Source organism: Heptranchias perlo, unplaced genomic scaffold (genome assembly GCF_035084215.1).
Source record: "Heptranchias perlo isolate sHepPer1 unplaced genomic scaffold, sHepPer1.hap1 HAP1_SCAFFOLD_43, whole genome shotgun sequence".
NCBI classification, from domain to species: domain Eukaryota; kingdom Metazoa; phylum Chordata; class Chondrichthyes; order Hexanchiformes; family Hexanchidae; genus Heptranchias; species Heptranchias perlo.
In genome coordinates this window covers 6,277,953-6,305,655 of record NW_027139442.1, presented here as the reverse complement: position 1 = coordinate 6,305,655, position 27,703 = coordinate 6,277,953, and the positions used below count along the sequence as shown (strand labels likewise).

Genomic DNA, 27,703 nt, shown 5'->3' with positions numbered 1-27,703 from the left:
TTCTAAGAGGTCTTGACAGTGTAGTTGCTGAGAGGCTCTTTCCCCTGGCTGGAGAGTCTAGAACTAGGGAGCGTAGTCTCAAAAGGGTCGGACATTTAGGACTAAGATGAGGAGAAATTTCTTCACTCAGAGGGTTGTAAATATTTGGAATTCTCTACCCAGAGGTCTGTGGATGTTCAGTCGTTGAGTACATTCAAGACTGAGATAGATCATTTTTTGGCTCTCAGGGAATCAAGGGATATGGTGATCGGGCGAGAAAGTGGATTGGAGTGCGAAGATCAGCCATGATCTGATTGAATGGCGGAGCAGCCTCAAGGGACCGTACATGGTCTACTCCTCCTCCAATTCCTCATGTTCTTATCTCAATTCGAATGGTGGTAGTGCCACAGGACACAATGGATGGCGTCTTCAGTTTGAAGACGAGGTTTGTCCTCCATCAGGGCTCTGTGATGGTCACTCTTACGAATAGTGTCACAGAGAGATGCAACTGCAGCAGGTAGAATGGTGAGGACGAGGTCAAGTCGATCATTGGTCGCGTTGCTTCTTTCACCACCTTCCGCAAGCCCAGTCTGGCAGTTATTTCCTTCAGGACTCGGCCAGCTCGGCAAGTGGTGGTGCCACCGAGCCAGTTTGGTGATGGGCTTTGAGATCCCGCACCCAGAGTAGATTTTGTGCTATTGCTACCCTGAGTACTTCCTCCACGTGATGTTCAACTGTTAGGAGTACTGATTCATCGGCTGTGGTAGGGCGGTTGGTGGCAATAAACAGAAACTTTTTTTGCCCATGTTTGACCTGAAGCCATGAAATTTCATTGGGCCCAGAGTCAATGTTAAGGACTCACAAGGCCACTCCCACCTGACTGTATACCACTTCACCGTCACCTCTGATGGGTCTATCATACCGGTGGAACATACCCAGAGATGGTGATTTTAGCTAATAGGTATGATTCTATATCACTATGTCAGGCTTTGCTTGACTTGTCTGTTGGACACCACTCCTAACTTTGGCAGCCGTAGCCAGATGTCAGTGAGATGGACTTTACAGTGTCGGCTGGTCTGGGATTGTCTTCGTTGTGTCTGAATTTGATGCCGAGGTCACAGCCGAGTGGTTCCTCCGGGTTTAAACTTCTGATCCTTTTATGTTGCCGTTTTATATAATCGTGTGGCTGGGCCAATTCAAAGGGCTGTTCAGAATCAACCAAATAGGTGTATAGACGGCACATCTAGGTGATAGATTTCCTTCCATAAAGGGCATTAATGAAATAATTGGGCCTTTACAACAATCAGACATCTTCATGGTCACTTTTACAGAAAGCAACTTTTTATTCCAGATTTATTTAGTTTCTTAACTGAACTCAAATTCACACACTGCCATAGTGGGATTTGAACTCATGTTCCCTGGATCATTAGTCCAAGCATTGTGAATTGCTAATTTATAGTCCAGTAAATTAACCACTACGCTAAACTAACAATATCGATTCGGTACATAACAACCATTTGAAGTGAAAGTGTTTGATTCAATCTGTTTGTTCAACTATCTGTAACTAATATCCCTGAGCATGTATCCCAACTAATTGATTCCCTGGAGGGTTCCATCTGCTATATCTAAGGCACTGTTGAACTATTGAGCACTTTCGCTCATTCAGATTCTTGATTTCAGCACCTCAGTCATCGTTGCTTCTCACAGAAAATGGGATATCCAGTAATTTTTCAGCTGGAACTAATTTACTACCCTGTTCTTGCTGCCGTTGGAGTCCCTGGTAAGTTTTTAAAACGAGTTATTAAATGTAAAAATCAGTGTGTAACTTTTCCTCCTGCTGCCTGCTTCGTATTTCTTCGTGTGTTTTTCTTATGCCATTGTCCTACTTATTGGTATCAGTTACATTTGTAATAATGTCTTGTCTTTTTAATGCGAGTTCTCTGTTGACAGGATGAGGTTTGTTGAATCTTCATCACGAGTGGAATTGGCGCAGTGATGTTCTGTCGGTGGGCTTTCTAATCTCCCATGTCAAGCAGACACTAGCCTCAGATCAGCAATACTTGTTGATTGGATTCTGGCAATTTCATGATGCAGCTCAATTTTATAACAGTTTAATATGGGAAACAATTACTCTTCTTGTTTAAGGTTTACTCAAATACATTGCGGAGAAAAAATTCTTCACAAGTGAAATCTGGCATTAATCGATGAATCTCTACTGAAGTGCGATATGGAAGGTTATTACTCAGCTCCTGTTATGTATTGGATTGAAAGTGAAGCAGTTTAATATCATGTTCAGTTTTACTGTGTTTTAATGTTCAGTATGACTGCGTCATAATAGTTCATTCTTCACCTACGTCAACACTGTTCTAATTGCAAGCATATCCTTCTCAAATCATAGGGGGCGTGTTATATGATCGCCTTTTTTATCCACTACTTACAATTATTTTGTGGTTGATAGAGAGGAGGAAAGCTGTAGACTGCAGGAAGGTATCAATGGACTGGTCAGGTGGGCAGAAAAGTGGCAAATGGAGTTCAATCCAGAGAAGTGTGAGGTAATGCATTTGTGGATGGCAAACAAGACAAGGGGATACCCAATAAATAGAAGGATACTGTGAGGTGTAGAGGAGCCAAGGGACGTTGGAGTGCACGTCCACGTATCGCTGAAGGTTGCAGGACAGGTCGAGAAGGCGATTGAAAAGGCATATGAGATGCGTTTCTTTATTAGCCGAGGCATAGAATATGAGAGCAGGGAGGTTATGTTCGAATTGTATAAAGCATTAATTGGCCACAGCTTGATACTGCGTACAGTTCTTTTCACCACATTAGAGGAAACATGTGATTGCATTGGAGCAGCACAGAGGAGAATTACGATGATATTGCCAGCGCTGTAGAATTTTAGCTATGCGAAAAGATTGGATGGGCTGGGGTTGTTTTCTTTGGAACAAATGAGGCTGAGGGGAGATATTTTTTATGCGTTTATGGGATGTGGGCGTCGCTGGCGAGGCCAGCATTTATTGTCCATCCCGAATTGCCCTCGAGAAGGTGGTGGTGAGCCGCCTTCTTGAACCGCTGCAGTTCCAGAATTTTGACTCAGCGACGATGAAGGAACGGCGATATATTTCCAAGTCGGGATGGTGTGTGACTTGGAGGGGAACATGCAGGTGGTGTTATTCCCATGTGCCTGCTGCCCTTGTCCTTCTAGGTGGTAGAGGTCGCAAATTTGGGAGGTGCTGGCGAAGAGACCTTGACGAGTTGCTGCAGTACATCCTGTGGATGGTACACACTGCAGCCACTGTGCGCTGGTGGTGAAGGGAGTGAATGTTTAGGGTGGTGGATGGGGTGCCAATCAATCGGGCTGCTTTGCCCTGGATGGTGTCGAGCTTCTTGAGTGTTGTTGGAGCTGCACTCATCCAGGCAAGTGGAGAGTATTCCATCACACTCCTGACTTGTGCGTTGTAGATGGTGGAAATGCTTTGGGGAGTCAGGAGGTGAGTCACTCGCCGCAGAATACCCAGCCTCTGACCTGCTCTTGTAGCCACAGTATTTATATGGCTGGTCCAGTTAAGTTTCTGGTCAATGGTGACCCCCAGGATGTTGTTAGTGGGGGATTCGGCAATGGTAATGCCGTTGATTGTCAAGGGGAGATGGTTGGACTCTCTCTTGTTGGAGATGGTCATTGCCTGACACTTGTCTTGCGGTTTATAAAATTATGATGGGACTAGATAGAGTGGATAGGGTGAGCCTATTTCTCTTTGCAGATGGGTCATTGATCAGGGTGCATACATTTAAAGTAATTGGTATAAGGACTAGACGGGAGCTGAGGAGAATGTTTTTCACCCAAAGCGTAGTGGGGGTCTGGAACTCACTGCCTGAAACGGTGAGAGAGGCTGTAACCCTCAACTCATTTAAAAAGTACTTGCATGTGCACTTGAATTGCTGTAACCCACAGGACTACGGACCAAGTTCTGGAAAGTCGGAATTAACCTCGATAGCTCTTTTTCGACCTGCACGGACACGATGGGCCGCATGGCCTCCTTCTGTGCTGTAACTTTCTATGATTTTATGAAGCTATGATACTCATTGGTTTCAGACGTTACTTGCCCTGTAATGAAGAAGTCTGTCCAGCAGGTGTCTTCCGCCCAAGGGGGCTAATGTTGACTGTGTGACAATGTAAAACGGGTTCGAGCGAATCGGCATCCGGTTTTACATTTCTCCCTGTTTTTATTTCCATTGAAATCAATGTTGTCGCTTCGCTATCACCCGTGTGGCACTACTGGAAAAAATCAAAATCTATGATGATGTGTGTTAAATTAGAAGGAACGATCTTATGCATTTAACTGGAAAAAATCCCTCAGATTTTGTCACTGGAGGTTGCACATGATGAGCACTTGCGCCTGAATTTCCACCTTGATTCTCCGGATCTGATATATTTGCATGTATCCCTGTGATATTTTTGATGTGCGCGTGTGCACGGTCCAGCATCCCTTGTAAGTTGCATTGTTGCTTCTCTTCAGTGTAGGAATGTCACATAACATTGGTCCAGAATTCCATTTATGCAGTTTCTTCGGGGTTGACGCCGATATTTCGCTGAATTTATGGCGGAAAATCGGGAGAAACACATTGATGTTGTAACCCTTTATGTTTAAAGTCTCAGCTATCAACAGGATACGAGAAATTAGATATTATTTGTTGAGAGACACGGAGATAGGGAGAGAGCGATTGAAAGGGTGAGAGACACAAGCAGATGAAGAGAGGGAGAGAAAGAAGGAGAGGGAGGCAGAGGCAAACGAAGAGAGAGAGAGAGTAAAAGAGAGGTGCAAAGAGAAAAAGAGCGAAAGGAAGCGAGGTGGAGGTAGAGAAAGAGGGGGACAATTTAAAATTGTCTCGAATGAAGCTAACAAACCCACAGCAGTATTTTTCTTTATGTAACCTACATTTACTGTAAGTGTGTAGCCGGATTGAAAGGGTTTCTTGTGTTTAGTTCATGTCTCGTTCTTTAGTTCATGTTAAGTAAACATCTGTTAGCTGATGCCGTGTAATAAACTCTTTGTAGAGTTTCCCAGCTCTTCACTGATATTGATGAGTTTACTCGTCTCCGCACTGTGATCCCTCAATTCGTCATTGAGTTGTATTATTTGAATATTCCCTCCACTGCGTCTCCCAGTTCATTGTTGATTGGCACTGTTAGCTTTTTCAATTACTTTACTCTGAGTTTTTCAATGATTTTCTTGTTTTGATCTTCCACTATACTGTATCCTCCCATTTCAATACTGCTTACTGTTGCTTTATAATTACCTTATGGGAAGTTCTTAATTCATCACTGATTTCTCCTGTTTAATTTTCCCTCTCTGTAACTCTCAACTCATTGATGCATTTTGTTATTTATTGATTTATTCTTTTGACTGAAATCTTGCAATTCAAGATTCATTTTATTTTTCATTGTTCCATTTCTGAATCATCTGATACGTTGTAAATATTTATTGATCACTTTAACCCCTTGTTATAATTTCACATATTGATTCAGGTTATTTTATTTTTCCGCTTAATGTGATGCCCTAATTCAAAATTATGTTTTGTTCATTTTCTCCTTTCTTGTAACTTCACAATCCATAAATAACGTTTGTTATTTTGTTTCGTAGTGTCATAGAATCATTGTCGATACAGCACAGGCCGAGGCCAATTGGCCCACCGTTCCTGTGTCGGCTCTTTGAAAGAGCGATCCAATTATTCCCATTGCCCTGCTCTTTCCCCATAGCACTCTATGTCTTTCCCGTCAGGTATTTATCTAATTCCCCTTTGAAAGTTACTATTGAATCTGCTTCCATCACCCTTTCAGGCATTGAATTCTAGATCATTGCAACTCGCTGTGTAAACAATGTTCCCTCAAGTCGCCTCTGGCTCTTTTGTCGATCACCTTAAATCTGTGTCCTCTCGTTACCCACCCTTCTGCCACTGGACTCAGTTTCTCTTTATTTACTCTATCTAAACCGTTAATGATTTTCAACATCTCTATCAAATCTCCTCTTAACCATCTCTATTCTAAGGAGAACAATCCCAGCTTCTCCAGTCTCTCCAGATGACTGAAGTCCCTCATCCCTGGCACCATTTTATTAAATCTCTTCTGCACCCTCTCTAATGCCTTGACATTCTTCCTAAAGTGTGGTGCCCAGAATTGGACACAATACTCTAGCTGAGGCCTAACCAGTGTTTTATAAAGGTTTGGCAAAACCTCCTTGCTTTTGTACTCTGTGTCTTTATTCATAATGCCCAGGATTCCATATGCTTTGCTAATAGCCTTCCCAACTTGTCCTGCCTCTTTCAAAGATTTGTGTATGTACACGCCCAGGTCTCTCTTTTCATGCACCCCTTAAGAGTAGAATGATGGGACAGTAATTGGCCGGATTGGATTTGTCCTGATTTTTCTGAACAGGACATACCTGGGTAATTTTCCACATTGTCGATAGATGCCAGTGTTGAAGCTGTACTGGAACAGCTTGACTAGAGGCGCAGCTAGTTCTGGAGACTCTCAGCATATAGCCTGTTAAGCCCTCTTAGATTCTTAAATGTTTCAATGAGATGACCTCTCATTCTTCTAAACTCCAGGGAGCAGAGGCCCAATTATTCAATCTTCCCTCATGGGTCAACACTCTCATCCCAGGAATCAATCTAGTGAGCCTTCATTGCACCGCCTCTAAGGCAAGTATATCCTTCCTTAGGTAAGGCGACCAAACTGCACACAGTACTCCTGTTGTGGTCTCACCAAAGCCCTGTAGAATCGCAGCAAGACTTCTTTACTCTTGCACTCCAAACCCCTTGCAATCAAGGCCAACATACAATTTTCCTCCTAATTGATTGCTGTACCTGCAAGGTAACTTTCTATGTTTCGTGTACAAGGACACCTCAATCCCTTTGAACACCAACTTTTAATAATTTCTCACCACTTAACAAATATTCAGTTTTTCTATTTTTCCTACCAAATTGAATAATCTCACTTTTCCCTACATTATACTCCATCTGCCAACTTTTTGCCCATTCACTTAACCTGTCGATAGCACTTTGCAGACACTTTGCGTCCTCCTCACTGATTACTTTCCCACCTAGCTTTATTAATAGCGGCTTGGAGGACAAAAGCAAAGAAGTTATGTTGAACCTTTATAAAACACTGGTTTGGCCACAACTGGAGTATTGTTTCCAATTCTGGCATCGCACTTTAGTAAGGATGTGAAGGTCTTAGAGAGGATACAGAAAAAAATTACTGGGGCCGTTCCAGGGATGCGGGACTTCAGTTACCTGGAAAGTCTGGAGAAGCTGGGGTTGTTCTCCTTAGAGCAGAGAAGGTTGAGAGGAAATTTGATAGAAGTGTTCAAAATCATGAAGGGTTTAGATAAAGTAAATAAAGCGAAATTGTTTCTATTGGCTGAAGGGTTGAGAACCAGAGGACACAGATTTAAGGTGACTGGCAAAAGAACCACAGGTGACGTATTGAAAAACTTTAATACGCAGCGAGTAGTTATGACCTGGCATGGCTGCCTGAAAGGGTGGTGGAAGCAGATTCAATAATGGCTTTCAAAAAGGAATTGGGTAAATACTTGAAGGAAAAGAAATGGAGGCCCACGGGGAAAGAGCGGGGGAATGGGACTGACTGGATTGCTCTTACAAAGAGCTGGCACGGGCTCGATGGACTGAATGGCGTCCTTCTGTGCTGAAACGACATTGTGATTTTATGATACTATGATTTATTTAATCATTTCCTGTAATGCATCAATTATTATCATTTTCTAATTTTTAATTGCTTGCGCATATTTACAATCTCCCCATTCGTTGCCTATTGTATTCTTTTCAATAATTTCTATGCTATTCATCTGAGTTTAATGTATATCGGTATTCAGTGGATGACAGTGAATTTCGTAATCCTTAATCAGTAAAAGATGATGCATTATTTCTGAGCTTCTGCTTTCTAATTTTTATATTTCAATTATTACTTTAATATTAGGAGAAATTGCCCAGAATACTTGTGAATAAAAAGCAGGTATCAATGGGGCAGGGAGCACAAAGTTGTAATCTCCTCATAATGTTCTGCTGCACAGACTATCAGGGAGACTTTAATGCTCATTTTTTTCTTTATTTAACAGTTAATTTGGTGGCGATTGTGATCCTGTCCCGAGGAAAGTGCGGTCTCTCCAAATGCATCACTCATTACCTGGTGGCCATGGCAGTGGCGGATCTCGCAGTGATTATCACCGATGTGATAATGCATCGGATTAATAATATGTATTTGCCAATTAATTTCTTGTTCCTAACTCCGGTGTGCTCACTCAGACTTGTGCTGTATATTGTCTCCCTTGACTGTTCGGTTTGGTTCACAGTCGCATTCACCTTTGATCGATTTATAGCAATTTGTTGTCAGAAACTCAAACCAAAATGTTGCAGTCCGAGAACTGCGACTGTGATTATATCAGCCGTGTGTGTGGTGAGTTTTTCGAGAAGCATTCCCGTTTTCTTTGTATACAGGCCTGTCTTTGTACTTAACAATATCCCATGGTACTGTATTGGAAAAGCGGACTACTGGACTTCAAGCTTCTGGAGGGCATACGAGTGCATCGATAGTATTTTAACCCCTTTATTACCGATCTTATTGATCTTAGTGTTCAATGCTCTAACCGTCAGACATATTATAGCGGCAAATAGAGTCCGCAGGCGACTCCGGAGCAACAGCGAGGATCACAATGATCCAGAAATGGAGAACCGGAGAAAATCCATGATTTTGCTGTTCGCTCTTTCAGCCAATTTCATACTGTTGTGGATGACGTATCTTGTGCATTCCTTCAGTTGGCAATTGAAAAACTATAATTACAGAAACAAATATTTGAATGATCCCGTGTACATCGCCCAGCAGTTTGCCTTTATGCTGCAACTTCTCAGCTGCTCCACAAACACGTGTATCTATGGACTGACACAGAGGAAATTCAGGGAAGAGCTGAAGAATGGGGTAAAATTCCTCTTTACACTAAATGGGAAATTATTTACATAATAATAAAACATGGCGAAGGGTTTCAAGCTTTATAATTGTTTTTGTTCTATTCTATAAAGCTCTGGAGGCATGTCTTGAGAAGAATGAAGTCTTGCGTCATTTATTTTGATGGGCAGAGATACGACAGATAATATGTACCATAAAAAATGCATGATAATGCTAACGGGAAGGGGTGGCATTAAACACGTATCTGACATGAAGCTTTCTTATTGTAATCAGGTCACTGGACCTGTGTGTTTACAAGCATTAACACTGACCTCCCGTTATAGGTAAAACGAGGTGCGGCTTCCAAAACCCTCCTTTAAAATCAGAAATAACCAAACAAAATAAAAGCGGTAAATTAGGTGAAATAACCATTCCACGGTAGCACCACTACTGACCGAGCTGGTCGAATCCTGAAGGACATAACTGCCAGAATGGACCTGCGGCAGATGGTGCGCGAACCAACACGAGGGAAAAACCTACGTGACCTCGTCCTCACCAATCTACCTGTCGCAGATGCATCTATCCATGACAGTATTGGTAGGAGTGACCACCGCACAGTCCTTGTTGAGACGAAGTCCCGTCTTCACTCTGAGGACACCATCCATCGTGTTGTGTGGCACTACCATCGTGCTAAATGAGATCGATTCAGAACGGATCTAGCAGCTCAAAACTGGGTATTGATGAGGCGTAGTGGGCCATCAGCAGCATCAGCGTTGTAATCCAGCACAATGTGTAACCCATGGCCTGGCATATTCCTCAATCTACTATTACCAACAAGCCAGGAGATCAAACCTCGTTCAACGAGAAGTGTAGAAGAGCATGCTGGGAGCAGCAACAGGGCGTCCCTAAAACTGAGGTCCCGACTTGGTGAAGCTACAACACAAGACTACATGCATGCTAAACAGCGGAAGCAACATCCTATAAACATAGCTAAGCAATTCCAAAAACAACGGATCAGATGAAAGCTCTGCGGTCTTGCCAAATCCAGTCGTGAGTGGTGGTGGACAATTAAACAACTAACAGGAGGAGGATACTCCGTGAATATCCCCATCCTCAATGACGGCAGAATCCAGCACGTCAGTGGAAAAGATAAGGCTGAAGCGTTTGGAACCATCTTCAGCCAGAAGTCCTGATTGGATGATCAATCTCGGCCTCCTCCCGATTTCCCCACCATCACAGAAGCCAGTCTTCAGCAATTTCGATTCACTCCACTTGATATCAAAAAACGGCTGACTGCACTGAATGCAGCAAAGGCTGTGGGCCCCGATAACATCCCGGCTATCGTACTGAAGTAATGTGCGCCTCTGCCAAAGCAACTCCAGTACAGCTACAACACTGGCATGTATCCGACAATGTCGAAAATTGCCCACATATGTCCTGTCCACAAAAAACAAGACAAATCCAATCCGGCCAATTACTGCCCCATCAGTCCATTGTTAATCATCAGCAAAGTAATGGAAGGTGTCGTCCACAGTGCTGTCAAGCGTCACTTACTCACCAATAATCTGCTCACCGATGCTCAGTTTGGGTTCTGTCAGAACCACTCGGCTTCAGACCTCATTACAGCCTTTGTCCAAGCATGGACAAAAGGGCTGAATTCCAGAGGAGAGGTAAGAATGACTGCCCTTCACATCAAGACAGCATTTGACCGAATGTGGCACCAAGGAGCTCTCGTAAAATTGAAGTCAATGGGAATCAGAGGGAAAACTCTCCAGTGCCTGGCGTCATACCTAGCACAAAGGAAGATGGTAGTGGTTGTTGGAGGCCAATCATCTCAGCCCTAGGACATCGCTGAATGAGGTCTGGAGCCGATTGGTCGATGACACCTTCCATCACTTTGCTGATCTCGAGAGGAGACTGATGGGGCAGTAACTGACCAGATTGGATTTGTCCTGATTTTTGTGCACGTGACCTACTTGTGCAATTTTCCACTGAGTCGGGTAGATGTCATTGTTTTACCTGTACTGGAACAGCTTAGGTCGGGGCAAGGCTTGCTCTGGAGCACAGGTTTTCAGCAGCACTGTTGGGAAGTTGTCGTGACCCGTAGCTTTTGTCATGTCTAGTGCACTCAGCCATTTCTTGTTATCACGTGGAGTGAATGGACTTGGCTGAAGACTGTTACCAGTGATGGTGAGGGATAGCGGGAGGAGGCCGGAAAAGATCATCCACGAAGCATTTCTGGCTGAAGATGGTTGCAAGCACATCAACCTTTGCTTTTACACTCAGGGAATCAAGAGATATGTGCGTCGGGTGGGAAAGTGGAGTTAAGGTCGAAGATCAGCCATGAGCTTATTGAATGATGAAGGAGGCTCGAGGGGCCACATTTCGTACTCCTGCTGCTATTTCTTATGTTCTTTTGTTCCCATGTGGTGGGCTGTGTCTCATTGAGGATGGGAATGTTCATCGAGTCTCCATCTCCCATTAGTTGCTTAATTTCCGAACACCATTCGCGAGTGGATGTGGCAGGATATCAGAGCTTTGATCGGATGGGTTGGTTTTCGGATTGCTCAGATCTCTGCATAGCATGGTGCGCTCATTGTTTATAATGCATGGTGCTCTCACTGTTTATAATGCATGCTAATCCTTTGTTGTAGCTTCACCAAGTTGGCACAAGATTTTCAAATACGGCCGGTGCTGCTCCAGGCATGGTTTTCTACATTCCTCATTGAATCAGGTTTTGTCACCTAGCTTGATGGTGATGGAGAAGTGAGGGATAAGTTGGGCCCTACGGTGACAAGCTTGTTGTGGCATTCCATTATGCTGCTGATTAGGGCCCACAGCGCCTCATGGATGCCCGGTTTTGGGCTGCTGGTTTGTTAATAATCTATCCCACTGAGCAGGGTGGTAATGCCACACGACACGATGGAGGGCGTTCTCGGCATGAGGACAGGTCTGATTCTCTGTGTATGCCAGACCATTGCTTGACTGGTTTGTGAGTCAGCTCTCGCAACTTTGACACCAGTCCCCTGTAGATAGCGAGGAGGACCTTGCAAGGTTCACGAGGCTGGGTATGCCTTTTTGAGTCCTAATTCAATGCCGAGGTCGCCGGCGAGTGGTCCGTACAGTTTTTTTTCTTGTTTTGATACAGCGGAGTGGATTAAAAGGCCACAATAGAGGGCAGTAAAGAATCAACCACATTGGTGTGGGACCGGAGTCACACACATACCAGATTGGTTAAAGGGCAGGTTTCCTTCCCTTCAGGACATTGATAAACCGGTTGGGTTTTTGTGACAATCGGTTCGTTTCATGTTCACACTGGGGCGGATATTAACTTTGTGCGGTAGTTTAAAAGGTGTGATAACGAGTGGACAGCTAAAAGTACAATGCAGGAGGGATGTTCAACGGGCGACAAACTCGCTATCACGGGTTTAATACTATGGCACAAAGTTGATATCGCCCCTTTTACTGATAACAGCTTTTTTTTCACATTTTTGAACTGAATTCAAATTCTCAAACTGCCGTGGTTGGATTTAAACTCGAGTTTGTGGATTTTTAGTCCGGAGGTTTGGATTACTAATCCAGTAAAATAACCGCTATGTTAATATAAACGCTGATCGAGCTCGCTGCCGATCCGCTGTTTCACTGGTTTTTCAGTGCTGTGAGACTGAAAAAGTTCATCATTATATTTAACATGGACCACACGGCATCGGACCACTAGGCACCGGACACGACAACGGCAAAACACCAAGCCCAGTCGACCCTGCAAGGTCCTCCTTACTAACATCTGGGGACTTGTGCCAAAATTGGGAGAGCTGTCCCACAGACTAGTCAAGCAACAGCCTGACATAGCCATACTCACAGAATCATATCTTTCAGCCAACGTCCCAGACTCTTCCATCACCATCCCTGGGTATGTCCTGTCCCACCGGCAGGACAGACCCACCAGAGGTGGCGGTACAGTGATATACAGTCAGCAGGGAGTGGCCCTGGGAGTCCTCAACGTTGACTCTGGACCCCATGAAATCCCATGGCATCAGGTCAAACATGGGCAAGGAAACCTCCTGCTGATTACCACCTACCGTCCTCCCTCAGCTGATGAATCAGTCCTCCTCCATGTTGAACACCACTTGGAGGAAGCACTGAGGGTATCAAGGGCACAAAATGTACTCTGGGTGGGGGACTTCAATGTCCATCACCAAGAGTGGCTCGGTAGCACCACTACTGACCGAGCTGGCCGAGTCCTGAAGGACATAGCTGCTGGACTGGGCCTGCGGCAGGTGGTGAACGAACCAACACGAGGGAAAAACTTACTTGGCATGGGTGGAGGATAGGTTATCAAACAGGAAGCAGAGAGTTGGGATAAATGGTTCATTTTCGGACTGGCAACCAGTAACCAGTGGTGTTCCACAGGGGACGGTGCTGGGTCCCCAACTCTTTACAATCTATATTAACGATTTGGAGGAGGGGACCGAGTGCAACATATCAAAATTTGCAGATGATACAAAGATGGGAGGGAAAGTAGAGAGTGAGGAGGACATAAAAAACCTGCAAGGGGATATAGACAGGCTGGGTGAGTGGGCGGAGATTTGGCAGATGCAATATAATATTGGAAAATGTGAGGTTATGCACTTTGGCAGGAAAAATCAGAGAGCAAGTTATTTTCTTAATGGCGAGAGACTGGAAAGTACTGCAGTACAAAGGGATCTGGGGGTCCTAGTGCAAGAAAATCAAAAAGTTGGTATGCAGGTGCAGCAGGTGATCAAGAAAGCCAACGGAATGTTGGCTTTTATTGCTAGGGGGATAGAATATAAAAACAAGGAGGTATTGCTGCAGTTATATAAGGTATTGGTGAGACCGCACCTGGAATACTGCATACAGTTTTGGTCTCCATACTTAAGAAAAGACATACTTGCTCTCGAGGCAGTACAAAGAAGGTTCACTCGGTTAATCCCGGGGATGAGGGGGCGGACATATGAGGAGAGGGTGAGTAGATTGGGACTCTACTCATTGGAGTTCAGAAGAATGAGAGGCGATCTTATTGAAACATATAAGATTGTGAAGGGTCTTGATCGGGTGGATGCAGTAAGGATGTTCCCAAAGATGGGTGAAACTAGAACTAGGGGGCATAATCTTAGAATAAGGGGCTGCTCTTTCAAAACTGAGATGAGGAGAAACTTCTTCACTCAGAGGGTGGTAGGTCTGTGGAATTTGCTGCCCCAGGAAGCTGTGGAAGCTACATCATTAGATAAATTTAAAACAGAAATAGACAGTTTCCTAGAAGTAAAGGGAATTAGGGGTTATGGGGAGCGGGCAGGAAATTGGACATGAAGCTGAGTTCGGATCGGTCAATGCCCTGTGGGTGGCGGAGAGGGCCCAGGGGCTATGTGGCCGGGTCCTGCTCCGACTTCTTGTGTTCTTTAGATTTGTGGTTGGGATCAGATCAGCCATGATCTTATTGAATGGCGGAGCAGGCTCGAGGGGCCGATTGGCCTACTCCTGCTCCAATTTCTTATGTTCTTATGTTCCTATGAAGCATTTTATTGATTGGGATCAGCTTCATCTTAAGAAGTGTTTCCTGTGTCCGAATTTTGAAAGATTGGTGAGGCGTGTGACACATATATGAAACACAAATATTACATCTCTGAGTTACCCTATCGCTTTGTAAGATATTGGACAGTGCAGAAATACGAATATCCAGTTTATATTATCAGGGGAACTACTGTTACGTCCCTGGGTTGCACTATCGTATTGATAGATAAGGGGCAGTGCAGGAGCAGGAATGTCCAATTCAGATAAGGTGGAACTATTGTTCCGTCCCTGGGTTACTTTATCGTATTGTTAGATATGGGGCCGTGCAGACACACCAATATCCAGTTCAATTTAAAACGGGAACTATTGGTGCATCCCTGAGTTAGACAACCGCATTATTAGATATTGGACAATAAGGAAACAAGATTACCCAGTTCAGATTCTAAGGGGATCTATTGATGCATCCCCGGGTTACAATGTCATATTGATAGAAAAGGGGCAGAGCGGAAACACCAATATACAGTTCACATTGTGAAGAGGAACTAATGTTGCATCCTTGGGATACACAGTCATATTGTTAGATATGAAGCAGTTCAGAAACACGAATATCCAGTTAATTATAAGGGGGAACTATTGTTACATTTCTCCGTTTCTTTCGTATTGTTAGAAATTGGAGAGTACAGAAACATGAATATCCGGGGCAGATTATAAAGGGAACTATGGATGCATGCTTGGGTTACACTGTCATATTACTGAATATTGGTCAGTGAAGAAACTTGAATATATAGTTCAGATTATCAAGGGGAACTGTTGTTACATTATTGAGTTACACCATCGTATTGTTGGATATGGGGCAGTGCAGACACACCAATATCTAGTTCCGATTAAAACGGGAAATATTGATGCATCCTTGGATTAGACAATAGTATTGGTAGATATTGCACAATGCAGGAACACGAATACACAGTTCAGACAAAAAGTGGAACTATTGTTACATCCCTGGGTTTCACGATCATATTGTTAGTTATTGGGGAGTGCTGAAACGTGATTATCAAGTTCATATTTTAAAAGGGAATTGGTTATAAAGCGAAGGGATATACAATCATATTCTTCGATATTGGACAGTGCAGAAACACACGTATCCGGTCAGATTATAAGGGGGAAAATATTGTTACCTTCCTGGATTACACTCTCATATTGTTAGATATTGGGCAGTGCAGAAAGAGGAACAGCAATTTGAGATTATGAAGGCGAACTATTGATACAGCCCTGGGTTACACTATCGTATTGCTAGATATTGGGCAGTGCAGACACACCAATATCCAGTTAAGATAATAAAGGGGAACAGTTTTTACAGTTGGGTTACAGTACCGTATTGTTCATTCCAGAACAGCACAAATCTCAATCTAGGATTTTACAGAACTGGGGGAGGCCATTTGGCCCATCGTGTCACTGCCAGTTCATGGTTGAGGCAATGCAAAATATGCCATTGCAAACTTTCTTCCAAATGCTCTTTTTTTCATCAATTTCAAATATTATATTCAATTTTCTCTTAAATGATGCAATGGTAAAAATTGTAATTGTCTCTTTTCTGGTATTTCCATTCCCTGTGGTAAAACATTCCATGCTCAAAATAAATATCTGCGTGAAGTTACATTCAAACTCTTTCATGATGAACTGAAATTGATGACCATTTGTCACTGATCCTCACAACCAGATGATACGGTAATTCTCTATTACTCTATCACTGATCCTCACCACGAGAGGATACAGTGATTCTCTATTACTCTATCACTGATCCTCACAACCAGATGATACGGTAATTCTCTATTACTCTATCACTGATCCTCACCACCAGAGGATACAGTAATTCTCTATTACTCTATCACTGATTCCAACAACCAGAGGATACAGTAATTCGTTATTACTCTATCACTGATCCTCACAACCAAAGGATACAGTAATTCTCTATTACTCTATCACTGATCCTCACAACCAGAGGGTACAGTAATTTTCTATTACTCTGTCACTGATCCTCACAACCAGATGATACAGTAATTCTCTATTACTCTATCACTGATCCTCACAACCAGACGATACAGTAATTTTCTATTACTCTGTCACTGATCCTCACTAACATAGGATACATTAATTCGCTGTTGCTCTATCACTGACCCTCACAACCGGAGGATACAGTAATTCTCTATTACTCTATCACTGATCATCACAACCAGAGGATTCAGAAATTCAAAATCACACTGTCACTGATCCTCACATCCAGAGGATACTGTAATTCTCGATAACTCTATCACTGATCCTCACAACCAGAGGATACAGTAATTCTCTATTACTCTATAATTGAACCTCACCACCAGGGGATACAGTGATTCTCTATTACTCTATCACTGATCCCCACAACCGGAGGATACAGTAATTCTCTATTATCTATCGAGTGCGGACTACACAGTGTGCTGAGAGTTCGGTAAGTGTGGGAGTTTAAGGGTTAATCTCATTAAATCTAGTGCATATTGCTTCAACTATTTAAGGTCAATTTTAAAGTTTAAATTTTTAAGTTTCTGTCAGGATTCAGCAGAGAGCTGCTGTAGCAAGTTAATTGGTTAGCTAGATTCAACTGGTACTTGAAGGTGGGGCAGGCCTGACTCATCTGAGTCTCAACCGTAGAAATACAGGGGCCTGTCAGTGCGGACTACACAGTGTGCTGAGAGTTCGGTAAGTGTGGGAGTTCGGTGAAGTGGGGGAAGGAGGTGCTGCTTTGCCTTGCTTTTCCGAACTTTTCCCACAGAGCGGCAGTGGACCTGAGAGTAGAAGACTGAGATTGTGGAATAAAAGCAGCAGCAGACCTGCACCAAGAGACAACTACTGTGCGACATCACAGGTGAGGCAGGAGAATCCGAGAGGTGAGCAGAGTATAAAAGGGGAGGACGAGAGCGGGAAGAGAGTCGAGGAGTCGAAGGCAAGTCATAGCAGCACAGCTCGCACCCGTGATATGCTCCTCCTGCACTATATGGGAAGTCATGGACACTACCAGTGTCCCAGGCGACCATGTGTGCAGGAAGTGTGTCCAGCTGCAGCTACTGGCGAACCGTCTTTCGGAGCTGGAGCTGCGGGTGGACTCAATGTGGAGCATCCGCGAAGCTGAGACTATCGTGGATAGCACGTTCAGTGAGGTGGTCACACCGCAGGTAAAGAATACGCAGGCAGAAAGAAACGGGTGACCGCCAGGCAGAGTAAAAGGTCTAGACAGGTAGAGCAGGAGTCCCCTGGGGCCATCTCCCTCTCAAACAGATATTCTGCTTTGGATGCTGTTGGGGGAGATGGCTTATCAGGGGAAAGCAGCAAAAGCCAGGTTCGGGGCACCACGTGTGGCTCTGCTGCACAGGAGGGGAGGAAGAAGAGTGGCAGGGTTATAGTGATAGGGAATTCCATTGTAAGGGGAACAGATAGGCGTTTCTGCTGCCGCAAACGTGACTCCAGGATGGTATGTTGCCTCACTGGTGCTAGGGTCAAGGATGTCACGGAGCGGCTGCAGGGCATTCTGGAGGGGGAGGGTCAACAGCCATTAGTCGTGGTCCATATTGGTACCAACGACATAGGTAAAAAAAGGGATGAGGTCCTGCAAGGTGAATTTAAGGAGTTAGGAGATAAATTAAAAAGCAGGACTTCAAAGGTAGTGATCTCAGGATTACTACCGGTGCCACGTGCTAGTGAGTATAGGAACAGGAGAATAGACAGGATGAATGCGTGGCTGCATGGATGGTGTAGGAGGGAGGGATTTAGATTCCTGGGACATTGGGACCGGTTCTGGGGAAGGTGGAACCTGTACAAGCGGGACGGGTTACACCCGAGCAGGACCGAGACAAATGTCCTCGCGGGGGTGTTTGGTAGTGCTGTTGGGGAAGGTTTAAACTAGAGTGGCAGGGGGATGGGAACCTGAGCGGGGAGTCAGAAGGGAGTAAAGCTGAGAGCAGCAAGAGAGGGGAAGACCCAAGGGAAATCTACAATACAAATAGTACAAACAGTTGTTCAAGAACAAGTGAAAGGGAAAAGCATAGAGCAGCGGAAAGAAAGTGTACTTTAGGCACGACAGAAAAAATAAAAACTAGAAGGCGTAAGGCGATTAACCCAGCATCAAAGCTGTGGCAGAGGGTTGGGAACCTGAGCAGGGAGACAGAGGAAAGCATATCAGGAAGGGATAGAAGGTATGGAGTAAAAGGTAAAGTGTTAAAAAAGGAAAAAGCAGGAACTAAGTGTCACAAAACATATTTGAAAGTTCTTTATCTGAATGCACGTAGCATTCGGAACAAAATGGACGAGTTAACGGCACAAATAACGTCGTATGGGTATGATCTTGTGGCCATTACAGAAACATGGCTGCAGGGTGACAACGACTGGGAATTAAATGTGCCAGGGTATTTAACAATCAGGAAGGACAGACAGGAAGGAAGGGGAGGTGGGGTGGCTATGTTAATAAAGGAAGGAACCACTGTAATACAGACAAAAGATATTGGGACAAAGGATCAGGATAATGAAACAGTTTGGGTAGAGACAAGGAATAATAAGGGGCAAAAAACACTCGTGGGCGTAGTATATAGGCCTCCTAATAGTTGCAACTCTGCTGGAAGAAGTATTAATCAGGAAATAGTCGGGGCATGTAATGAGGGAACAGCTATAATTATGGGGGATTTTAACTATCATGTTAACTGGACAAATCAAATTGCGCAGGGTAGCCTTGAGTAAGAGTTTATTAAGTGTATTAGGGATGGATTTCTTGAGCAGTATGTAACTGAACCAACAAGGGGGCAAGCAACCTTGGACCTGGTCCTGTGTAATGAGCCAGGATTAATTAATAATGTCCCAGTTAAGGATCCCCTTGTAATGAATGACCATAACATGGTTACATTCCATATCCAATTAGAGGGTGAGAAGGTTGGTTCTCAAACATGCGTACTGAGCTTGAATAAAGGAGACTATGATGGTATGAGAGCGGAATTGATTAACGTGGACTGGGAAAATAGATTAAAGGGTAAGACGGTACATGAGCAGTGGTGTTCATTTTAGGAGTTATTTTACAACTTTGAAAACAAATATATTCCACTGAGGAAAAAAGGGTGTAAAAGAAATGACAGCCATCCTTGGCTAATTAAAGAAATTAAGGATAGTATCCGACTAAATACAAGGACATATAAGGTAGCCAAAATTAGTTGGAGGATAGAAGATTGGAAGTCTTCAAAAGACAGCAAAAAGTAACAAAAGGATTGATTATGAAAGGGAAGATAGATTATGAAAATAAATTTGCAAAAAATATAAAAACAGATCGCAAGAGTTTCTACAGTTATATAAAAAGAAAAAGGGTGGCTAAGGCAAACGTAGGTCCTTTAGAGGATGAGACCGGGAAATTAATGTTGGGAAACATGGAGATGGCAAAAATGCTGAACAAATATTTTGTTTCAGTCTTTATGGTAGAGGACACTAAGAATATCTCAACACTGGACAAACAGGGGGCTCTAGGGGGGGAGGAGCTCAATACGATTAAAATCACTAAGGAATTGGTACTCAGTAAATTAATGGGACTCAAGGCGGATAAACCCCCTGGACCTGATGGCTTACATCCTAGGGTCTTGAGGGAAGTGGCAGTAGGGATTGTGGATGCGTTGGTAATAATTTTCCAAAATTCTCTGGACTCGGCAAAGGTCCCGGCAGATTGGAAAACTGCCAATGTAACACCCTTATTTAAAAAGGGTAGTAGTCAGAAGGCTGGAAATTATAGAACAGTTAGCTTAACATCTGTGGTGGGTAAAATTTTGGAGTCTATTATTAAGGAGACAGTAGCAGAACATTTGGATAAACATAATTTAATAGGATAAAGTCAGCATGGCTTTACAAAGAGGAAGTCATGTCTGACAAATTTGCTTGAGTTCTTTGAGGATATAACGTAAAGGGTGGATAAAGGGGAACCAGTGGACGGAGTGTATTTGGACTTCCAGAAGGCATTCGACAAGGTGCCACATAAAAGATTATTGCTCAAGATAAAGAATCACTGGATTGTGGGTAATATTCTGGCATGGGTGGAGGATTGGTTATCTAACAGGAAGCAGAGAGTTGGGATAAATGAAACATTCTCGGACTGGAAACCTGTAACCAGTGGTGTTCCGCAGGGGTCGGTGCTGGGTCCCCAACTCTTTACAATCTATATTAACGATTTGGAGGAGGGGACCGAGTGTAACATATCAACGTTTGCAGATGATACAAAGATGGGAGGGAAAGTAGAGAGTGAGGAGGACATAAAAAACCTACAAGGGTATATAGACAGGCTGGGTGAGTGGGCGGAGATTTGGCAGATGCAATACAATATTGGAAAATGTGAGGTTATGCACTTTGGCAGGAAAAATCGGAGAGCAAGTTATTACCTTAATGTCGAGAAACTGGAAAGTACTGCAGTACAAAGGGATCTGAGGGTCCTAGTGCCAGAAAATCAGAAGGTTAGTTTGCTGGTGCAGCAGGTGATCATGAGGGCCAACGGAATGTTGGCTTTTATTGCTAGGGGTATAGAATATAAAAACAGGGAGATATTGCTGCAGTTATATCAGGTATTGGTGAGACCGCACCTGGAATACTGCACACAGTTTTGGTGTCCATACTTAAGAAAATACATACTTGCTCTCGAGGCATTACAAAGAAGATTCACTCGGTTAATCCCGGGGATGAGGGGGTGGATATATGAGGTGAGGTTGAGTATATTGGGACTCTACTCGTTGGAGTTCAGAAGAATGAGAGGCGATCTTATTGAAACATACAATATTGTGAAGGGGCTTGATCGGGTGGATGCGGTAAGGATGTTCCCAAGGATGGGTGCAACTAGAACTATGGGGCATAATCTTAGAATAAGGTGCTGCTATTTCAAAACTGAGATGAGGAGAAACTTCTTCACTCAGAGGGTAGTAGGTCTGTGGAATTTGCTGCCCCACGAATCTGTGGAAGGTGCATCATTAAACAAATTTAAAACAGAAATAGACAGTTTCCTAGAAGTAAAGGGAATTAGGGGTTATGGGGAGCGGGCAGGAAATTGGACATGAATTTAGATTTGAGGTTAGGATCAGATCAGCCATGATCTTATTGAATGGCGGAGCAGGCTCGAGGGGCCGATTGGCGTACTCCTGCTCCTATTTCTTATGTTCTTATGTACTCTGTCACTGATCCCCACAACCAGCGGATACAGTAATTCTCTATTACTCAATCACCTTCATGATTTGAAATTTAAGTCTTCTCTTCTCCATTTCCATACAAAAAAATCCCGATATTTCACATCGTTCTTCCCTTCCCTGTCCTCATTCGAGAGAATCTTCATTGTCCTCTCTTAATGTTGTTTCTGTAACGAGGCGTCCAAACTGCACACTATTCTGTGGAACTACGGAATTTACCCAAAGAGAATAACTGATAAATCTTCATCCTCGTCACTCTAGTTGGTCTCATCTTAGGTAAAGGATTCCATAAAGGATGCCTCCGCAGTCCATTTGCCCCATTTTTGACAGCCGTGAATTCAGCTGTATCCATCCTCCAGAATGCGTTGTCTGTGGTCAAATGGAGTTGTGTTGTTCAAAAAGAACATTGTCCACGAGTATTTGCTAATGTTAATTCATCTCTACAAGTCCGTCTCTTATGCAAATCTCTATCTGGTACAAGAATATTAGCCCAGAAATTAATTTTGCTCAGACAGTGGACGACTAATGAACACTTTCCAATGAAAGTGAACAACAACTCGCATTAACCGATCGCCTTTAATGTAATAAACTTTCCCAAGGTATGTCAGGGAGGAGTGGGTATCAACGGGCAATAAAAGAATAAGAAGATATCAGGAGGGCTGGCGAAAACCTTGGTAAAGAGAGCGTTTAAGGAGGGTGTAAAAGGAGGAGAAGCAAATGGAGAGACGGAGAGGGTAAGGTTGGTTTCCGGCAGTCGAATTTATATTCCCGAAGGAAAGGCCACCAATGGTGGGATGAAGAGAGTGGAGGATGGTAAAATATAACAATAACTACTTGTATTTATATAGTGGATTTAAGATAAATGAATATCCTAAGCTGAGTTACTGAGCTAAATTCAGACAAAAATGGACCCCAGCCAAAGAAGGAGATATTAGGAGAGATTACAGAATCTTGACACAGCGATGGGTTTCATGGAGGGTCTGAATGAAGGAAATAACTTGCCTTTATGTAGCGCCTTCCAAGACCTCAGGGCGACCCAAAACGGTTTACTGTCAATGAAGAACATTTGGAAGTGTATTCACTATGATAATGCAGGAAAGGCAGCAACCAATTTGCGCACAGGAAGCTCCCACAAACTGCAATCAGATAAATGACCAGAAATCAGTTTTAGTAATGTTGGTGTAGGAATAAATATTGGCAAGGACATCGGGAAGAACTCCCCAGCTCTTTTTCCAATGGTGCCAAGGGATTATTTACACATACCTAAAATGGCAGATTCAGTGTGAATCATTGACTAAAAATGCACATTGTACACTGCGTCACATCTGGTTAAGATGAAACATTTAATAATAATGCACACTGGACACTGTGACCCATCTGGTCAATGATTCACCGGTAATAACAATGCACAATGCGCACTGCGTCACATCTGGTCAAAGTGAAACAATTAACAGCAATGCACATTGCATACTCGGTCACATCTGGTCAACGTGTAACATTTAATAATAATGCACACAAGGTACTGGGACACATCAGGTCAATGTGAAACATTTAATAACAATGCAAACAGGATTCTGGGTCACATCAGGTCAACGTGTAACATTTAATAATAGAAACATAGAGACGTTCTGAATCCGCTTGGTAATTATTATTACAGTAAAGCAGCTCTGTCAATGCAAGTTGTTGTTAACATTCATGGCAATGTGTTCATTGGTTGTCCACTGTATGAGCAACAGCATACGTTTCAAATGAAAGATCGTGCTTGAAAAACCTCGGAGAATTCTTTGAGGAGGTAACAAATATGGTAAATGTAGGAAATGCAATGGATGCAGAGTCGATGTATTTTAGAAAAACCTTTGACAAGGTACCAAATAGCTGATTACGAGGGCAGATTAAGAGGTATTTTTCGAGGAGAGTAAATTTGTTTGTTCTAACTTATAAATTACTCCTCAAATCAGTCGGGTTCGCAACATTGAATGCCAGATGTCATCGATTTATTAAGCATATAATAATTAAACATACACTTAACAGCAGCACACACAATAAAAACCTTGCAAGCTTCATATAGAGAACTACAATGTATACGAATAAAGTAAACAGTTTGATCAGACCTTAATCGAATTCGAAAGTATCTGTTCAAATACCCTCTTTAATATCTTTCTCTCACCCCTTTACGCGACAATTCACATGTTTTGACATTACATAGTTATAACAACAGGTGTCTTTGATTAAGTATCATTAATCACTGGTTTGATTATGTTCTGTCCTTGCAGCTACAGGTCCGTGTTACAATTAGTGACATCGATGACAATAACAGCCTTCAAAACATCGCTATTTCTAACTCGATTTACTTGACGTACTCGCACTAACTTTCCAGATCCAGGCTGTGCTCGTCCTCAGCTCGCTGTTTATCTTGAGTAAGGGTTCAAAGCCTCCCTTCTGATCAATTAAATCCTTCTCTCTTTCTTTGGAACAAATGGAACTTTTCTGCCTGTCCTTTGCTGCTGAAGTTAGTGACTCTTTCTTACCCATATCTCCTATTACCTTCATCATTAAGCAGATGGATTTAACTTTAGGTTTACTGTATACTTCCGTCCGTAAGATTTTACAATTTAAGATTCATATTTCCCGACTTAACAATGTCTAAAAGCTAACATTACCACCATATCAAGATAAAGCGTTGGGAGTACTACATTAGCACGCTTCAATCAGTCCGATTAAACCTTTCCTTACTGTTGCCTCCAACACCACCCACTCCCCCACCCCCCGCGGTGTTTGCATTTGAGTATTTAAGACCAACACTGGACATTATTTCATCAGTGTCATATATGTCGACCCATTAGTTGTATATGATATATCAAAAAATATGATCAATATCATTGTACATTGAACAAGGTTGAAAACTTCGCCCTTGATATTGAACCCAGAAATAAATACACGCAACGCAGGCGCTATACCACCGATCTACAACCCCGAATCCAATAGACCTATAACCAAGCGTAGAAAGACTGAGTGCTTACTGTCTTAAGACCACCCAATGATTTACTGGGCTGAAAATCATCTCCTCTTGTGCTCCAAGCAGACAACAGCCACGTAGTCCCGTAGGGATGGTTGGACGGGACTAGAAATTCTCAGACACATTGTAGTAGATACCTGCAAGAATATTTCGCGCCCTTGAGCTTCATAGGAAAATAACGCGAGACCAGAGACATTGAGTCTCGGTTCGCTAAAGACAGACGCAGGACATGCCCCAGGTGTCGGTTTGTGTGAAGATCGCTTCACTGAAAACACCTTGACAAGCGGGGGATGTGGACAAACAAGCGGAAATGAAGGGCAGTAAAAGACAGCTGGTCCATCAAGCCCGCCCCTCACCCGCGATGGCGGGAGCATCATTACTGATACTTACTCCCGCTCCTCCCGCCTGCAGCCATGGAATATCCTGGGAGAGGCAAAAATCCAGGGCCTTTAAGGGACAGAATACCCAGGAAAATTCCTCCCCGACCCACTCAGGTGATCGAAACCAGTCCAGGAGATCACATGGATCAGACGCGCGTTAATTGTAAATCCTGTTACCTTTTATATGTTGCGACCTCTGCTCCAGCCAAAAACCGGTCCAGCTCCCCGGAGAAGGCAGACAGAGAGTCAGCACCCACCACACCAGCCAGAAACATATTCCAGAGGCTCATTACTCAGTGGGAAAAGAAGAACCGTTTCTCCTCACTCTTCCTACCAAAATGCATCACTTCACACTTCCCTGATAACATTTCATCTGCCATGTGTCTTCCCATTTCACCAGTCTGTCCATGTCCTCCTGAAGATTGTACCATCCTCCACATTATTTGCTACATTTCCGAGTTTCGTGTCATCTGCAAACTTTGAAATTATACCCTCAATATCCAAGTCCAGGTCATTAATATATATCAAAAAGAGCAGTGGCCCTAATAGTGACCCCTGTGGAACACCACTGTATACTTCACTCCAGTCTGAAAAAACACCGTTCACCATTACTCTTTGCTTTCTGTCTCCTAACCAATTTGTATCCGCGCTGCCACTGTCCCTTTAATCCTACGGGTGACTACTGTAGATTCGTGGTTTACACTAACGTATAGTTAGATATTGGGCAGTCCAGAACACGAAGATCCAGTTCAGATTATATGGGGAATTACTGTCACATCCCTGGGTTATACTGCGATATTATTAGTTATGTGGCAGTCAGAGACACGAATGTACAGTTCATTTAAAAACGGAATCGGTTGATTCATCCTTACGTTACACGGTCGTATTGTTAGAAATTGGACAGTGCAGAAATATGATTATCCTGTTCAGATTACACGGAGGAACTATTGTTACATCCCTGGATTACACTGGCCTATTGTGAGATGTTGGATAGTGCAGAAACACGGATATTCAGATTAAAGGGGGAACTATTATTACATCCCTGGGTTACACTGCAGTATTGTGAGATATTGGATAGTGCAGTAACACGAATATTCAGGCCAGATTAAAGGGGGATCTATTATTACATCCCTGGGTTACACTGTCCTATTGTGCGATATTGGATAGTGCAGTAACACGAATATTCAGGCCAGATTAAAGGGGGAGCTATTGTTACATCCCTGGGTTACACTGTAGTATTGTTAGACATTGGACAATGTAAAAACACGAATATCCCGTTCAGATTATCAGGAGAAACTATTGTTACATCCCTCGGTTACACTGTCGATTTGTTGGATATGTTGCAGTGCAGAAATTTGACGATAAAGTTAAGAATACAAACGGGAAATATTGTTACATGGTTTACATTGTCGTATTGATAGTTATGAGGCAGTGCAGAAACACGAATATGCAGTTCAGATTATAAGTGAGAACTATCGTTACATCCCTGGCCTACACGGTCATATTGTTAGGTAATCGGAGGTGCAGAAACATGAATATTCAGTTCAGATTATAAGTGGGAACTATTTTTGCATCTCTGGGTTCTATATGCGTATTGTGAGATATTGGACAGTGCAGAAACACGATCATCTAGCTCAGATTATAAATGGGAACAATTGTTATATTCCTGGGTTATATTATGGTATTTTTATATATTGGTCGCTGCATGCACATGAATACCCAGTTCAGTTAATAAGACGAACTATTGTTACATCCCTTGTTTACACTGTGGTATCGTTAGATGTGCGGCAATGCAGAAACACATTATCCAGCTCAGATTATAAGGGGGACTATTGTTATATCCCTGGGTTACACTATCATATTGATAGATATTCTGCAGTGCAGAAACATGAATATCCAGTTCAGATTGGAAGGGGGAACGATTGTTACATCCTTGGGTTACACTATCATGTGGTTAGATACGGGGCAGCACACCGGCCTCCAGGATCATTCAAGCAAATCACAAATCACTGATCCTCACACCCAGAGGACACATTAATTCTCTATTACTCTATCGCTGATCTTCACAACCAAAGGGTACCGTAATTCTCTATTACTCTATCACTGATCCTCACAAACAGAGGATACAGTAATTCTCTATTACTCTATCACTGATCCTCACAACCAGAGGATACAGTAATTCTCGATTACTCTATCACTGATCCGCACAACCAGAGGATACAGTCATTCTCGATTACTCTATCAAACAACTTCATAATTTGATAATTAAGTCCCCTCTCTTCGATTTCCAAAGGAAAAATCCCGGAATTTCATTTCATTCGTCATACAGTTTCCCTTCCCTGGGCTCATTCGACAGAATCTACATTGTGCTAACTAAGGGTTAATTCAGTTTCTATGCAGTGACAACTGCAGACTATACTCTGGATCTACGGGCCTTAACCAAAGAGAATCACTCATAAACTACATCATATTAAGAGAGTGGGAATAAATGGGTCTTTTGAAACAGAGAGTCGGAATAATTGGGTCTTTTTCGAAGTGGCAGGCGGTGACTAGTGGTGTACCCCAGGAATCGGTGCCAACTATTCACAATATATATCAATGATTTGGATGAGGGAACCAAATG

General features: G+C 43.1%; 1 protein-coding gene across 1 annotated transcript; it reads left to right on the top strand.

Moving 5' to 3' along the window:
• The first annotated feature begins 1,689 nt into the window (after positions 1–1,689).
• On the top strand, positions 1,690–9,010 carry LOC137312561 (probable G-protein coupled receptor 139). Its single transcript, XM_067979093.1, has 2 exons — positions 1,690–1,759; positions 8,112–9,010. The coding sequence occupies exons 1-2, from the start codon at positions 1,690–1,692 to the stop codon at positions 9,008–9,010; spliced, it is 969 nt and encodes a 322-aa protein (XP_067835194.1).
• The last annotated feature ends 18,693 nt before the right edge of the window (positions 9,011–27,703 follow it).